General features: G+C 37.3%; 1 protein-coding gene across 1 annotated transcript in view; it reads left to right on the forward strand.

Annotated features, from left to right (window-relative positions):
* Positions 1-18,057, forward strand: part of CERKL (ceramide kinase like) — a 139,574-nt gene that overhangs the window by 119,352 nt on the left and 2,165 nt on the right. The window contains exons 5-11 of the mRNA XM_068543679.1: positions 140-282; positions 6,565-6,639; positions 7,414-7,591; positions 7,671-7,730; positions 8,338-8,363; positions 8,459-8,567; positions 11,844-11,940. Of these exons, the coding sequence (XP_068399780.1) occupies positions 140-282; positions 6,565-6,639; positions 7,414-7,591; positions 7,671-7,730; positions 8,338-8,363; positions 8,459-8,567; positions 11,844-11,940 (688 nt within the window). The remainder of the gene's footprint in view (positions 1-139; positions 283-6,564; positions 6,640-7,413; positions 7,592-7,670; positions 7,731-8,337; positions 8,364-8,458; positions 8,568-11,843; positions 11,941-18,057) is intronic.

An 18,057-nucleotide genomic window follows, 5' to 3' on the forward strand; every position in this document is an offset into this window, starting at 1 on the left:
CAAAAAGTTCATTTGGGTTTTTCCATATGATGTTACGAAAACTTTTTGGCCAACCCAATATTTTAAAGTCAAAATTTCACGAATTATCACCAATTGTTTTGATGTTGTTCGTTCTTTGACTTAATTTCTTCTTTTCTAGTGTGGTCTGTGTTGGTGGAGATGGCTCTGCCAGTGAAGTAGCCCATGCTTTGCTTCTTAGTGCCCAGAAGAATGCTGGGGTGGAAACAGACAGCATCCTGACTCCTGTCCGAGCCCAGCTTCCACTTGGTGTGATACCAGCAGGCAAGGGAGGGGCCGTGGATTTGCCAAATGGAACCCCTCGCCCATCTTCCCCTGGTTTACTTCCTAACCTAGGCAGTGTCACACAGAGTTAAACGCACAGACTTTGAGTTTGAAAGACCCACGCTTGGCATCTCCACTAACACGTGTGAGACTCTGGCCAAGTTATTTAATTTCTTTGAGCCTTATTTTTCTAATTCATAAAAGAGAGATAACACACATGGCACTCACCTTATTACAAGGTTATTATAGTATTAAATTAGATAGTATACGTGCAGGGTTTAATACATAGTTAAGCAAACAATAAATGGGACCGTTATTCTACCTTCCCATATAAAGGTCTAATGATCACACAGTCCCAGATGTGAAATTTTGAAACAGGGCCATTCCAGTCAAGCTGCTTATAATTTCTTGGGGGGTAAAATGTGGTAACTCAATTCCCATAGTTGAAGTGTAAACAGATAAGCTTGGATATGCCAAAAGGATTCATCCTGACTGCTGTATCTCCAGCAGCTAGAACAGAATGTGATACGGTGAACACTCAATAAAGTTTAAGTGAATAAATGGAAAGAAGACATTATAGAGCAAGTACCACTTGAATTGCACTTAAAAATAGGTAGGACAATTTTTTTTCTGGCCTGAAAGATGGGAATGAGTTATTTTCTTGCCTACAAAAATAATAAATGGCAAGGCAAAATCCAGGAATGTTGAGGAATAGAAAACAGGCCATTTGTTTGGTAGTACTGGTGTCAAAATAGGTCCAAATCATGGTGGCTCCTGGATGCCACAGGAAGGGGTCTGAGTTGCAGTTGATGAACAGTAGGGAACAGTGGGAGGTTTAGAGCAAGGGAGCAACCTGCTGGGAGCCTGTTCTAGGAAGATTCCTGATTAGGGGAAGGGAGAAAAAGGAAGTGGAGGTCAGAGCCAGGGAGAGCCGCCAGAGCAACACTGGGATCCAGAAAAGACGAAAGTATCTTTTGCAGGTTTATTATATGAGTCCCTCCTCTCAAATTATTATTGAAACAAACAATAGTGAAGGAAAGTGACTTTTTTTTTTCGTTTTAAAACACCACATGTTATTATCTCTACAAGAAAAGCGGAAACAATTACAGTTGACCCTTGAACAATTTACAGTCGGCCCTCCTTTCCTCTGCATCCTCGAATTCAACCATCCGGGGACCATGAAGTACTGTAGTAATTACAACTGAAAAATATCCACGTCTAAGTGGACCCACTCAGTTCAAACCCGTGTTGTTCAAGGGTCAACTGTATTCTTTCCTATGAAAATAGAAGACACATGGTTGCACATGGTTGAAAAAAAAGCAACATTCTTTCCATTTGATGACCAGAGCCATTTAGTATGGATTTCAGTATATTTAGTATTGTTAATTGACAAAGAGCAAAAGACATACCAATGCCCTTCTAGAGAAAAAAGTCTTTCATAAAAACAAGAATTTAAAAGGAGAGGGATATTGGGATATATCCTGATGATTGTAAAACCTGTTAAGAAAAATCTGTGAGAAAGACCCCCTTAGGTAGAAGAGAACAAAATGCATCAACTCAAAAAGATGCATTTGGGCTGCACTTTGACCTTTCTGTGTCACTTTAGAAGTGCCATCTGTAATGGTGGAAATTTCCCAACATTTCCCTCTGTACAGAGTGGATGTGCTTAGGTCACTGTTTCTCTTCCTTAGTACTTACACCCCTGAAGTCACTCATTCACTGCTCTGCATCAAAAGTGGAAAGATGGGTGTCCCCACAGATCTTCATTTGACATAAAGTGAATAGCTAGCTAGAAAAATTGGTGGTTATGCTTACATTTTTTTTTTTTTTTTTTTCTTTAGAAACTTTATTTTCACAGCATTTATTATAAGGAACACTTGCCTAAATATCTTTCTGAAGGGGAGAAGAAGCTAGATTTTTTTTTTTTTTTCACACACACACACACACACACACTGTATTTTATTTTTACAAGAGATAAATAGACTGACACCAAGCATTGTACATGGATGACCACAACAAAAGCAACAATGATTGCAATTACCAAACATGAAACACACTCATACTATGTCATAATATTGACATTCTGTCCAGTAATCCTCCACTGTAACAGCTCCTTTACTTTGCAGTGAAAATTGAATTGTATATTCTTTGCCTCTGAGTCCTTGTGGGATTTTTTTTTTTTTAATTCAGACAGAAAGTCACAAAAATTATACTCATCCTCATCAGTTCACTCAGTCCCATGTAATTAATTTTTTTTTTCATCTTGATCTTTTGTTAGCACTTTTATGAGTTCATCAGTTTTTCATTAGAGTTCTGAAAATGCTTATTCATTCAGTTCAGCAGTACAGTCAGTTACCAGAAACCTGTACTTGTCAGAGTCTTTTCCATGAATTTCTTGAAGATGAAACCCTTTTATAGGAACATATTTGCAAATCATCAGAGTACACCCAGAACTGTCTGTAAATGACAAAAGACTTAAAAATGACCACGGTTAAAAATTTGATGAAAGTTCATAATAATGCAGTTGACAAGAAAATTAGTTATTTCTGAGATATACATTTTAAAGTAATAACTAGGATTATTACATATAACATTATACCAGAACATATAAGATTTTTAGAAATTTCATGTAATGTCTGAAACATTTATATTAACATATTTCCATACATATTTCCATACACATACAAATATAAGATTTTTAGAAATTTCATGTAATGTCTGAAACATTTATATTAACATATTTCCATACAAATAACCCAGTGAAAGTTTAGTATTAGTTGTTTGTTTTTTTATACTGCAGGTTCTTATTATATGCTTACATTTTAATATGTAACTCTGATGTTTTAAAGGAACAGCAGTGAGTTTTATTAGCATTATACTTTTTAAGCATATTTCTGATTTTGATAGCATTTTCTAGATACAGTGGATATGTAGAAATGCCATTGGAATACTTTTTGTTTAGAAGATACAGCCTGTTGCCAAAACTTTAGTGGTTGTATAGAGTTCTAGCTTGTGGACTCCATCTAATAAGAGGAGGAAGTCATGTGCAGGATGTATTTAATATGAGGACTCTATGTCTGGTCAGGGCTTTGATAATGAATGGGAACAAGAGCTAGGCAGGAAGTTTCTAAGCTAACGCAGAAGAGAGTCTGCCTTTGAAGCCATTTGCCTCCTGGAGAGAGACACCCAGAGGGAGAGTGTTTAGTAAATTACTCCACTGAGCCAACAGACTAAGCCGCTGAATTATGGTCAGACTCAGATGGATCAGATGTGGGGAAGCCTGTATTTGAACTGCTGGCCATTAGCAACGGTGTTTGTTGCTATGGGAACTGGTGCTAAGGAACTATACAGAGAGATTCCGATTAAAGGGATGAGGGGGAGGATAGAGAAAACAGCCAGAGAGGACATAAAAATAAAAAAGCAATCCAATTGTTGTAAAACAAGGCTCAATCCACATACTGATGACTGGGAACCATATATTTCTATAGAATTCACATAAATAAATTCATGCTTTCCAATTAATTTGAGGAGAATAAAATATTGCCAAGGGACTGTTAATTTCTATCATATTTCAGGCAAAGAACCAAAGTGTAGGTGCAGTTTTCATGAGAATTTTAGATAAGCTTGACTAGGAAGTCATTACATCACATTTATCTGTTTGGATGTGGGAGACATTAATGGCCTTATGAATATTCATGATGTCTGGTTAATTAAGTTAATTGTTCTGCAGAAGTGCTTGCACTTCCAAGGACAATTTTTTTTTTCTTTTTGCCTCTGTAGTTTCTGCCTGGTTCTTCTATCAGTCATGCTTTACATGAGCTGCTACTTCTGTCCTTACTCATTGGATGTGGCACATTTTAGCAGGTTTGGGGAGGCGGTGGTGAGCAAAGTTGCTGGTAGTGTTAAGAAAAATAACTTTTCAGGCTAATTAAAATGTTTACCTTGAGGTAGAACATTTATAGCTTTTGTGAGAATGCTAAAATTACATAGTTTTTACTTATGTGAACAGCATGTTCTTTTGGCATGTAGATATCTTTTTGGATGGATCCCATTTTGTTTTTGGAAATTGTACTCTTTTAAATTATTCAAACAAAAATATGGAGCAATCTATAGTTTTATAATTTTACATCTACTTTCTTCATGAACTTTCCTTTTAAATTCAGAGTGTTAAAAACGTTCTTAAGGATTAAGGTACAGGTCAAGCAGAGTAGAAGATGACTAAAATGATTTTCTGATTTCTGGTCATGTCTGTCATCACTGCCAAGTTCAGTGGAATTAAAGAAAAGTGGCAAAGTTGCAAAGCCTGAGAAGACATAGAAATAAAAAAGCAATGTCTAGCATTCTAAGAGGATTTGTGCTTTGGCATACTTAGCATACTTCAAGCTCACAGGGAATAAATGGTCTTTATTTTCTTGAGTCATGATATGTGTCATTCTCTATTGCACATGACAACATTACATTTTGTTTTTTAATAGTCTTTCTAGAGGAATGCTTTTATGGTCTACTCTTAATTAACCATGGTAATGGAGGAAATGTGTTTCATGGAGTACTGTAATCCATCGATAATCTTAAATATCTCACTCTAATTACATGGCCTCCTCCAAAACCTTTACCATAAATCTGATTGGGAAGCAAAATTGATTTGTTTTTGCTTTTTTCCCCCCACCGATTCCAAGTTAATTAGTATTAGACGGCCAAAGGGCAGGCTGTAGAGGGTCAAAGAATAATTGGAAAAGCCTAGGTAATTGACTCCTGGTAAAGATCCACTGAGGAACAGGTTTCTGGATCACTTTTTCTCAGACCTTAGGGTACATACAAATCACCTGGAGGACTTGCTAAGACATGGGCACCTGGGCCCCACTCCCAGCTACTCCCTTTCCATTGGTTGGAGGTGGAACCCAGAAATTTCCCTTCTTAACAAGCTCCCAAGTAATGTTGATGCTGCTGACCCTTGACCCATACGTTCTGGAGGAGGGCCTCTCCATATACATAACCTGAGGATCTTACAAAATGCAGACTATGCCTTGTTAGGTCTGGAGTGGGGCCTGAGAATCAACAGTGTAATAAACACGGAGGTGTGGCCATTGCTGCTGGACTGTGGGACATATTCTGAGTAACAAGGGTCAGAACATAAACTACCATTTGATGAATCAGTTAAAACAAGTTTACCAATTGGTTAAGGGGGACGTTTCTTTGCATTGGTTTCACTAGAGGTCTGGAAATCATGAATGCTTAGATAGGTACCTCACGATTACTATTGTTTTAATGACAGTCTTGCTTGATAATGGCTTCATTGCCTCAGCTTCTCCAACTGAGCAGCCCAAGCATAATACATCCGTTCGAAGTGACACAAATCGATGGGATTACATATGACCACACAGGAAAGTTCCTGATTAGCTGGCCTTTGCTTTGATAGCTATTGTACACAGTACATCCATGCTTTCACAGTTCTTGGCTATTACTGGACTTAAATCAAGAAAAATGTAGCTTCTCAATTTTAAATGCTTTTTACCTCCTGGGAATGGCAGGGGCTAGCTGGTATTTTCCCCTTCGAAACCAGGCCTTTACCCCAAGATCTCAGACACACACAAATGTCATAGGGGCCTGACTTGAGAAAGCTCTTTTTCTCTGTAGGCTGGTGGGAAAAAATTCATGTGGATCTTAAATTATCTTAGTGATTATGGAAATCAGAATCCTATAATGTCTCAATACAGATTCTCATACTATGGCAAATACCATGGGATGAAGAGTTTTCTTCATCTAGGGTACCATTTTTCAGATAATAGAAGGGATCTCCATTTGGTTGAGAGCTTTAAAATGTATTTAAAGCATATCTTTTGTATTTTATAGTGATTTTATACTTTTTTCTTAGTTGTTATTCGGCTTTTTTGTGTTTATGCATTTGTCTCTGCTTTCCAGAGCCATCCTTCTGCTGTTGGCACTCATTTTGGTAAAGAAGTTAGAAGCCTGTTTATTAAAGTTGAATGGAGCAGACTTTGATATAACTAGCACTTTTTCAGGTAGAAAATAGGCATTCATGATGGAAGAAGCTGTGAGCAATTATATACTATAACTTGCTTCCTAATTTTTAAGTTATTTAAAGATTAAATAATAATTCAGTAGCCATTCAACGCTCATCTATGATGTGAACAAAAACTTATAAACTTCCATTTAATTTTTCATTTGAACGTTACATAGTGACATCTCTATAAAGTAAGAGCAAATGGTTAATTTAAAATGTTTGCTATACTGATCATACATGTTTTAAATTTGATTTGGCAGGATCTACTAATGTATTGGCACATTCTCTTCATGGAATTTCTCATGTGGTAACTGCAACTTTGCACATTATAATGGGTAAGAATTCTTCCAAAGAAGTTTATGTTTTATAAGGAAGTTTCTATTTATATAAGGAAGGCTATTTTATATCCGTCAGGCTTGTCTAAGACAGATTCTTTATCTCTCAAAGCAGAGAAATGTTTGACTAAAAACCAAAAGTCAGTTAGGCAAAGCTTCACTATTTTGACTGCTGATCTTTTCAGAATACAGGTGCTATGAAGAGTAGTAAGTGAAGTTTTATTATAATCTTGATAGAAAATAATACAATAATGTTCAAGATCACAATTTTATAACCAGGTCAAGAAAATCCATGCATACTGATTAAATATATCAGGTACTGTTGTTTGACTACCAAAACTCTAGGACTAGTTATTAAAAGAAAAAAAAAGCACAAGAAAAAAATTTTTAGCCAGTGTACTTCCACTAGACCTTTTATTATCTCAACTGATGTAAAGCATGTAAGCTCTAATAAATGCAAATCTGTTAAATCTGAGTTTACTCTGCACATGTACTTCAACTTCACTTCCTTAGCCATGTTTTGTTTAAAATAGCAGTAAGCTGCAAAATTTACCACTTTGTGTCTCTTCCCTTGGTACCTGAAAAAGTTATAAATGGCAATTGCAGTAGTTGTAGGTAGTGAGAGTGGAAGAGAAAATAGGATATTATGGTATAAAGTAGCCTGACATTTTCTTCTTCTTCTCTGAGTAAATAAATATGCTCTCCTATGTTTGCCATTTTGACACCTGGCTCTACTTACTTGCTGACTGACTAATATTCAATATAACATTCAAGGGCACATACAACCGGTCGATGTCTGTACCTTCAGCACCACTGGCAAGTTTCTTCGCTTTGGGTTCTCAGCCATGTTTGGCTTTGGTGGAAGAGCTTTGGCTCTGGCAGAAAAACATCGATGGATGTCCCCTAACCAACGTATGGATTTTGCTGTCATTAAGGCACTGGCAAAACTTAGGTAAGTCTTTTTTTCTTAAACCCCAAACTTCACATCCCAGAGTCAATGAGTGCTAATAACAAATGTCATTGTATTTTAGGCCAGAGGAATGTGAAATATCATTTTTACCATTTAACGACCCTCAGGATTTAGAAGAAAGGTACGTGAAAAGCTCAAAGTAACACAGGAGTCTATATCTTTCTTTGAAGCATAAAACAGTTTGATATAAACAATTTATTAGACTTGTGGTCTTTGGTTGTTATTCTATCATATTAGTGAAGAATATAGAATCATGGGGTCCTACAGATTCTATTAGGCCACGTAGTTTGGCACCTGTCTTCAGAAACAACTATTCACTCCATCCATCCATCCATCCATCCATCCATCCATCCATCCATCCATCCATCCATTCAATAGCTGTTTATTAAGTACCTGCTGTATGCCAGACACCTTGGATACAATACGCCTACAAACAAACAAACAAAATTCATAGTTTCTGCCCTCATGAGAATTTCTAATGTGGAATAAAAATATTACTCAAAGCCACACAAAGGAAGTGCTCTAGTCTTAAAAGAAATTTTGAAAATCATCGTTACTGATGAATCAATGAATCAACGACTAATGCAGTGACAGAATTGTTCACATATTTTTACTTCCTGCTGAATCTAATATATATAATGTTGGGTTCTCTAATCATCTCATGTTTAATAGATGCTATTTTTTTGTGTGTGATGTGATGTTTCTTTGTCTTGTTTTCTTACTTTTAGGAGGGCACAGGGATCTCCGAAATCTGGTGAGTATGAAGTTACCTCCTTGAGAACTGAGCAGGGCTGTATTGACATTTTGCTCTGGTGGGGGAAAGTAACCAATCCCTTCCATTACCTTTAGACTGTAATGATCAGTGGCAAATGATCCAGGGTCAGTTCTTGAATGTCAGCATTATGGCAATTCCGTGCCTGTGTTCAGTGGCACCTAGAGGCTTGGCACCTAACACCAGGTTAGTAAGCGTTTTTATTGAATCATTGATACTTTTCATTCATTCATTCATTTATTTATTAATTTTTGGCTGACTTCAGCCTTTGTTGCTGTGCGCGGGCTTTCTCTAGTTGCGGTGAGCAGAGGCTACTCTTCGTTGGGGTGGGCGGGCTTCTCATTGTGGTGGCTTCTCTTGTACGCGGGCTTCAGCAGTTGTGTCTCATGGGCTCTAGAGTGCAGTCTTAGTAGTTGTGGTGCACGGGTTTAGTTGCTCCGCGGCATGTGGGATCTTCCCGGGCCAGGGCTCAAACCCGTGTCCCCTGCATTGATAGGTGGATTCTTAACCACTGCGCCACCAGCGAAGCCCCATTGAAACTTTTCTATAAACCACATTTATCTTTCAGAATACCCTGCTAACTCTTGGCTAACTAGAATATTATCAAGAGGTAGTCATTTTTGAGTTGATTTTAAGGGATTTGTCTTCAGAGTAGGCTGAGAGTAACTGTTATACTGGAAAAATGATCATTTACTCTGATTTTTTAATATCACTGAGGCTAAAATAATATTCCTTGGGTTTTATTGACATGATCTTATTGTGTTATTTTATGTCTACTTTGCTTTATTTATTTATTTACCAGTCATTGAGAATATCATATTTAATTCTGGTATTCCTTGTGCACATCTCTGCCTTTCGATTTTAGAGCAGACGTATACATCCTTAGCAGGAATAGCATATATGTGTGTATGATACTTTTATTCAAAGGAAACATTTTAGTTATATTTAGTGTGAATTGTGGTACATCTGAATCTACTGCCCACATTTTCATGAGACATTTTATATATCATTTTATCCACAAGCTATAGCTGTTCCATCTCTTGCACATCCTTTTCATGTAGTTGTCCATCATTGGTCTGAAAATATTTCTCTTGCGTTCCTGTAGAGCACAGAAGAAAGGGTGATGAATGTTGCATAATATCGTCACCTCTAGATTTTCCCCAGAAGTGGAATAAAAGAATGACTTATGTATGTACTTTGGCAATTCATAACATCATTTTAATGATTAGTTTCAACTTCCCTGCAAAATATTTAACCTGAAGGATTAACAATTGGTAAAGGGATTGATTTAAAATGTTTTCCTTGGCAATTGATAGGAAGGTAAGAAAGAGGGAAATATCCGAAGTTAGAGAAGAAGAGAAACTATTTTAAAAATCAGATGTCAGAGTCTCATTAATTATCTCTAGTGCTGAAGCTTGTGTGGTTTAGAAATTGAGGCTGATCGTTTCCTCCCCATTCCCTCAGAAACCCTAGATAGCTGTGCACCTCCCTAATGTAGCTTCCCCCACGAAAAGTGAAGATCTGGCTGGCTGACTAGACCTCCAGAACTTGACACAATGCTGCTCTAACCCTACGCCATCTCTGACTCTCGCGTTTGCTCAAGGACCTTCATGGGAAGTAGTCCCGCTCTCCTGGGAGCAGTAGATTCATGCCTCCTTCCAAGCTGCTGTAGTCATTTTCCAGCTGGCCTGGAATTCCACTACTTACTCTCCAGGTTCAATCTGCATTGATGAATTTTTCAGAGGAGGATCACTAGTTAGAGATGTCTTCTGTGGATTGTAAGCAAACATGCCATTTTTTTAAAGGCCTTTACATCAGAGCCTCGGCTGACCAAGGTATTCAAAAATGTAGCTTCTGAATGATTCAGGGAAATTGCAAAGGAGTTTCAACTTCCAGCTTTATTTATTTTTTCACAAGAAAGTATAATTTACTTCAAAATACCTCAGTGCAAGTTGCTGATAGGAACTAATTTTTTTTTTTTTTTTTAACTTTAGGTTTATTTATTTATGGCTGTGCTGGGTCTTCGTTTCTGTGCGAGGGCTTTCTCTAGTTGCGACAAGCGGGGGCCACTCTTCATAGCGGTGCGCGGGCCTCTCACTGTCGCGGCCTCTCTTGTTGCGGAGCACAGGCTCCAGACACGCAGGCTCAGTAGTTGTGGCTCACGGGCCTAGTTGCTCCGCGGCATGTGGGATCTTCCCAGACCAGGGCTCGAACCCGTGTCCCCTGCACTGGTAGGCAGATTCTCAACCACTGCGCCACCAGGGAAGCCCGGAACTAATTTTTTTATATTCGAATTTTTCTAAGATTAAATGAATGCATTAATGTATGGAAAATATTTAGAACAGTGCCAGGCACATAGCATGTGTTTCAATTACTAATAAGTATTGAAAGGTAGACACATGAAATGCTTTTCGTGTTTACCAGTAAAAACTAAGTAATTAAAAAAAAAATCAAGAATGCACAAAACACTAATGTTTTGGTACTATTTATTTCCAGTTGGGAAGAGGTGATGTAATGGGTAAAAGGAACGGTGGACCCTGGATTAAGTGCTCTGGTTCCAGTGATTATTTTGGTTTTCTCTGTCTTTGAAACAATCACTTAAACTTCGGGGCTTCTTTTCCTTCTACATAAACTGAGTGAATGACTGAAAAATCTCCAAGGTCCCTTACAGCTCTAACCTGAGGTTCCATAAGATTTAAAGAGCTCTTTTTTATGTCGTCATTGTTATTCTTGGAATAACTTTATATTTGCACTGAAATTGAGCCTACAAGTCATTTGCACATATTTCTGCAAACTGCCTTCTAAAGCTAGATGCATCTGTGAGTGGCTTTTTGGCACTAAATCACACCTCTAAATTTGCAGCCTCTTATATTGAACTGAAGAGTTATGCAAGATTAAAATGTTCAGTCATTTAACTGAACATGTGTGGTAGCATTTGTTCACTCCAGTTCATCCATCCAAGAGCCTCTGATTTATTTGGTTTCCTATGTCACTTAGACCTGCCCATAAATAAATATTTAAATCACACTTTAGATTTTAAAAAGTGTTGAACTAGTTGTTAGACCATTTGTATTTATTAACTATCGTACAACACATCTTTAAAAAAATACACGGTTTCACACTTCGAATCCCTAAGTAAGTACATTGGATTTCAAATTATGTCTTGATATGTGAATAGGATGCATGATGATTCATTTTTTAAAAAGTGCTTGGTGTAAGTGCTTGGTGAGAAGGAAATCAGTCAGTTGTTTAATAAAACGAATTTGAAAGGCTGTTTCATTTAAAAGACAACACAGCAAGATATGATTTAATAATTTTAGGTAAATTTAATGTGATGGTGATTTATCTAGCTTGCCTACAACTTCTAGTAAACATTATTTGTTAGGAGGAATGATACAGAGTAATTTCTGATGTACTCTCTTAATAAATATTTTAATGTCAAATACAAATATTTAATTTCAGATTAAATAATGGAAGCATGGCTCTTATAATTGCACGAAACACTTCTCGACCAGAATTTATAAAACACCTGAAAAGATATGCAAGTGTTAAAAACCAGGTACAGTAAACCATTTGGATTACCTGTGTGCAAAGCAATTAATCATGGGGAGAGAGATGCTGCCGGAGTTGACACCGAGTCCTGCCTTGTAAGAAGGCTTTATTTTCTCCTGAATGCATTAACCTTTTTTTTTTTTTCAATTTGTTCTTTCTTCAAATTCTGAAAAGTATCCACCCATATTAATATGGATTGGCCTTTTTTGAATTGTGGGTTGGTGGTTATATACATTTATGTGTGTGTGTGCAAAGAGAAAATAGAAAAGGTAGTGTTATATTGAAATGTGAAGTAAATTAAGGATAAAATGACATACTCAGCTGTTCTTCAGAATGAAGATTAGTGAAATCTGAGATTTTTAGCCTTCTTGATTTTATGGCAGCAGACTCCCTCTAAAGTTATGACCTTTGGATTTTCCTATTGTTTGTTTAAGATCAGCCTACTTACATTGATTGAAATAGATTTGCAGAAATATATTTTAAAATACGCTACTTTTATATAGATGTTATTTATTTTATTCTCAACTTAGGATGTGTGGTGCTATTTGTAGAGATAGATAAAGCTGGATTTCCATTCTTAAGGGATTTGTTTTAAAGAGAAGCAATAACTATTATAAGCCATATTCTTTTGGCAGACATTTTGAGCCAGTTATTAGGAAACTGATCCAGAAATACGTGAATTTCTGAAATTATGAATCTTGAAGTACGTAGTATGCATGTAAAACCCTACAGTCTCACGCCTTCTTACAGGTATAAAATTGTGCCTGGATGTAGTTGGGGGAGAACAGATGGGAGGAGGAGAGTAAATCCAACCGGTGACGAGCAGCTGAATCTTGCTTACATAGGTAGCCACTGCAAGGCTCTCATTTTTGCTTCTTTATAATTTTAAACTTTCTCAGGCAGGCTTCATGAAGTTTCAGTTCTCCTATGCCTACTACATTATTTGATCAATGTTTATTGAGCAACCAATTGAATGAAATGTTTAGGAAATTATGTCATAAAATTATATACAGTCCTATTTTCTTTAAATATAAATCTCTAAGGAGACAAAGTGAACAAAAGCAGATATAATGTAGGTTGTAAGCCTAACTAATAACTTTATGTATATGTGTTTGGGAAAATACAGTGATTTATTGTTTTTAAAGGAATGTATGCCTTTTCAGATGTTGCTAATTTTGTTTGCAACTTTATTATTTTTCTTAATCCAAAGCAATACATGTTCATTAGTTTTTTGTAAGTCAGAAAATAGAAACAAGATAATATATATAAAAAGCTCTCAAAATTCTATATTCCAAGAGATAATGAGTGCCATTACCTTGGTATAAACTTTTCCTATTCTTTTTCTATTAAATAAATATGAGAACTTAAAGGAGTAATAACCTCAAGGTACTTACCCTGAGAAGCTGTATATTTATTTTAGGGAGGCACGATTGCACAGATTACTTACAGAAGTTCTCTTTTGGAATTGCCTAAGGGGCAAATGTCTTAGGTAATTTTTGTAGACATCCTTTTTTCATTACTAAAGTAGCTTTCTTGTGACTTTAAAAGTAATAGATGCTTACTATAAAAAATAAAGACAAAGACATAGTAGTGAATGTAATTCTGTATCTATAGGAAAGTAATTTTTTTCAAAAGGAGACCATGTTATGCAAGACATAACCATTTTTCTCAGGTACTCAACCAGTCATATCTTGCTTTTGATACAAAACAACTATTGCCTCTGTGTGTGTGTGTGTGTGTGTGTCTGTGTGTGTCTGTGCGTGTGTGTGGTGTTCATTAGGCTTAACTGATTGGCTCAGCTCTTTCCAAAAATTCAAGTCCATGCTACTGCTCTGTAATTTTTTGCAAAGAAATTCTAAAATGTTTTGCATAATGGTATATAGTAAGAATAATTGGATTGATTCCCAAGGTGACTGCTTTCAAGCAATGTTAATCTGATACATTTGTTAAAAAATCACAGACATACATATACACATATACGTGTGTATGTAGTCTCTTTCCTTCATGGTGACATGTTCAAAAATATAAATTTATATAAATTATGTAATATTATAAAGACCAGATAAATATAAGATTATATAATCCACTGTCAATTAGTAGCAGTTCTGGTATCCAGGAAGGGAAATGCGGCACTTCAGCCTAAGGAGAGCAACAGTCGAGGTCTCTGAACCATCTTTCCAGGTTGAACTGAATGTTCATGTATCTGAACAATTGTAGAATGTACTGAAAACCATCATTTGTAGGTGACGCGTCTTGCGTTTCCCATCTCTGTGTGAAATAGATCGAGGTAAAAATTACTCTTCAAGTCCTTTCAACTCCATCCTGTAGCTGGCCTTTGTTTTCTCTGTTCATATTGAAAACATTTCTATGTTTGCTTTGACCATCATTTTTGTTTAGGGGGTTTAAAACCCTTGTTATTCCCCAGGGATTTGTTTGTGACCTTCTTCTCATGATACCTTTTCCTGGGTGATCTCACTGCTTCTCATTGCTTGAACCACTATCTGAACTTTGCACACTACCAAGGGTTCTCTCTTCCTTTCTGATTTGCAGGACCACTGTGCCTTCCTGTGTGCTGAGAAGGTTATAAAACTCACAGGCATCTTGAGTCCAGCATGTCCACTACTTACCTTATTGCCCTCTTCCCCAATGGTGCTCCTTCCGTGTTTCCCTACAAAGGGCAATGGCACCACTCTCTACCCATCCTGGAGTTACTCTGGATCCCTCTCCCTCATTCCTCACAACCAATCCACCAATTAATTCAAACCTTAATCCCTTCTTGCTTCCAATAGCCTCCTTCTGCTCTTTCTTTTCTCTGGTCTTATCTTCCACACTGCATTCTAGAGGGATTTTTCTAAAATACGTATCTGATCTATCTCCTGCCTAATTCTTCAACGTGTTATTGTCATCAAGATGACATCAAATTTCCTCAGTGTGGAATACATGGCCCCTTGTATTCTAGCCCTTGCCTAGGTCACGGCCTCGCTTCTTGCCATCCTCTGCCAGATTTCTCATGCTTTGGTCATTGAATTCGTTTTCTAGGGCTGCCATAACAAATACCACAGACTGGGTAGGTTTGGTTTCTCCCAAGACCTGTCTCCTTGGCTTACAGATGGCTGCCTTCTGGCTGTGTCCTCACTTGGTCTTTTCTCTGTGCATGCACGTTCCTGGGGTCTCTCTGTGTGTCCCAATTTCCTCCTTTTATAAGGACACCAGTCATGTTGGATTAGGGCCTACCCTAAAAGACTCATTTAACTTAATCACCTTTTAAAGACCTTATCTCCAAATATGGTTACATTCTGAGGTACAGGGAGTTAGGACTTCAACATATAAATTGGGGAGGGGGGGGACACAATTCAGCCCATAACACCATATGTGTCTATGTTTTAAAATCAAATATAGGCATTAACATACTCTGAAAAATAAATGCCACAATACCAGTGTTGCCATCAGTATCACACTATGCTTGATCATGGCATATCTCTGTATTTTTGCAAACGTGGTTTCCTCTCTCCAGAGCTTCTCTTCACCTCCAGGCTAATTCTTCTGTGTTAAGACTCAGCTCAAGAGGGCAATTCACCCAATATCCTGAGCCTGTTTGCCTCTTCTCATTTCTCTGTGCTTATACCATCATGGCACTTATATATATCACAACTTTAACTGTTAACTTCCCTTCCTCATGCCCCAAACACACCCTCACACGCGATATCACACTCTTGGCTTCCCTAAGTCCCATCTAACAATGTCTGTGGCTTCCTAGGTAACAAATGTGCATGAATGGATGAATGGAGCTTCATTTTGTGAAGTGTGCACGTGAAAACTGATGATGTACGACAATAGACTTACTGGTGATGGCCATCAGTTCCTGACACTCCTTGGCTTTAGCTGCATGGCTCAAGTCTCTGACCCCTTCATCACATGGCATTCTCCCTGAGTGTCTATCTTCACATGGCATTCTCCTCTCTTAACCAGGACATCAGTCATATTGGATTAGGGCCACCCAAATGACCTCATCTTAACTTGATTACATTTGCAAAGACCCTATTTCCAAATAAGGTGGCAATCACATGTACTAAGAGTTAGGACTTCTAGATATCTTTACGGGGGACACAGTTTAACCCATAATGGCCAGTGATCACTGACTCATTTAAAACACATTATTTTGGGACTTCCCTGGTGGCGCAGTGGTTAAGACCCCGTGTTCCCAAAGCAGGGCGGCCGGGTTCGATCCCTGGTCAGGGAACTAGATCCCACATGCATGCTGCAACTGAGAATTCACATGCCACAACTAAGGAGCCTGCCTGCCGCAACTAAGACCCGGCACAACCAAATAAATAAATAAAATTTTTAAAAATGTTTTAAAAAAACAACTAAAACACATTATTTTTACAATGAATGAAAAATGTAGAACATTTTACAAGTGCAGTGTGAAGGGTGGCCCCAAACCTTACACCTGAGATGGGAAGTCTAATGCAGTGACTGTTGGGAAGTTTTAGAGAGAGCCTTGCTTTTTCCAACAGAGAGTTGCTTGGGGGCTGCTAACCCTGTACTTCAAATAGAACAACTGTTGCCATCGTGTAACCCAGCATTATCCACCATGTAACCCATGCATTATTCAGTATAAACTGTAAGATCTGCTGGACGTTGATGTTTCCACATATAGCAAAATAAGGGTGTTGGGGGAAATAGTTTTCTGGCAACTTTTAAAATTCTGTGCTTCATCGAGGTTTATATGTGAAAGAAGGGAAAAAACATGTAGATAATATATTTGTGATAAACCTCATGCCATTTATCTGAAAACTGAAATAAATGAGTAGTTGTGCATTTCTACTAAAAAGTTACTTGGCTATCTTAGTTATTTCAGAGCATACAGATTTTTTCACTATAGTTTCCTTAGGCAAGTAAGAAAAATTTCAATTTTTAAAAAAATTTTTACTGAAGTATAGTTGATTTGCAATGTTGTGTTAATTTCTGCTTACAGCAAAGTGATTCAGTTATACATATATATAATTTTTTTCATATTTTTTTCCATTATGGTTTATTGCAGGATATTGAATATAGTTCCCTGTGCTACACAGTAGGACCTTGCTGTTTATCCATCCTATATATAATAGGTGGCATCTGCTAATCCCAAACTCCCAATCCTTCCTTCCCCTGCCCGCACCTTGGCAACCACAAGTCTGTTCTCTGTGAGTCTGTTTCTGTTTCATACATAAGTTCATTTGTGTTGTATTTTAGATTCCACAAATAAGTGATACCATATGGTATTTGTCTTTCTCTGTCTGGCTTACTTCACTTTTAGTATGATAATGTCTAGGTTCATCCATGTTGCTGCAAATGGCATTATTTCATTCTTTTTTATGGCTGAGTAATATTCCATTGTATATATGTACCACATCTTCTTTATCCATTCATCTGTCGATGGGCATTTAGGTTGTTTCCATGTCTTGGCTATTATAAATAGTGCTGTTTTGAACACTGGGTGCGTGTATCTTTTCGAATTAAGGTTTTGTCTGGGTATATGCCCAGGAATGGGATTGCTGGAACATATGGAAACTCTATTTTTAGTTTTTTGAGGAACCTTCATACTGTTTTCCATAGTGGCTGCACCAATTTACATTCCCACCAACAGTGTAGGAGGGTTCCCTTTTCTCCACACCCTCTCCAGCATTTGTTATTTGTACTTTTTAATGAGGGCCATTCTGACCAGTGTGAGGTGGCGCACCTCATTGTAGTTTTGATTTGCATTCCTCTAATGATTAGCAACGATGAGCATCTTTACATGTGCCTATGGGCCATCTGTATGTCTTCTCTGGAGAAGTGTCTATTTAGGTATTCTGCCCATTTTTCGATTGGGTTTTTTTTTTGTTTTTAAATTGTATGAGCTGTTTGTATATTTTTGAAATTAAGCCCTTGTCAGTCACATCATTTGGAAATATTTTCTTCCATTCCTTAGGTTGTCTTTTAATTTTGATTATGGTTTCCTTTGCTGTGCAAAAGCTTATAAGTGTGATTAGGTCCCGTTTGTTTAATTTTGCTTTTATTTCTATTGCCTTGGGAGACTGACCTAAGAAAACATTGGTATGATTTATGTCAGAGAACGTTTTGCCTATATTCTCTTCTAGGA

The sequence above is a fragment of the Eschrichtius robustus genome, chromosome 5 (assembly GCF_028021215.1).
Source record: "Eschrichtius robustus isolate mEscRob2 chromosome 5, mEscRob2.pri, whole genome shotgun sequence".
Classification (NCBI taxonomy): Eukaryota; Metazoa; Chordata; class Mammalia; order Artiodactyla; family Eschrichtiidae; genus Eschrichtius; species Eschrichtius robustus.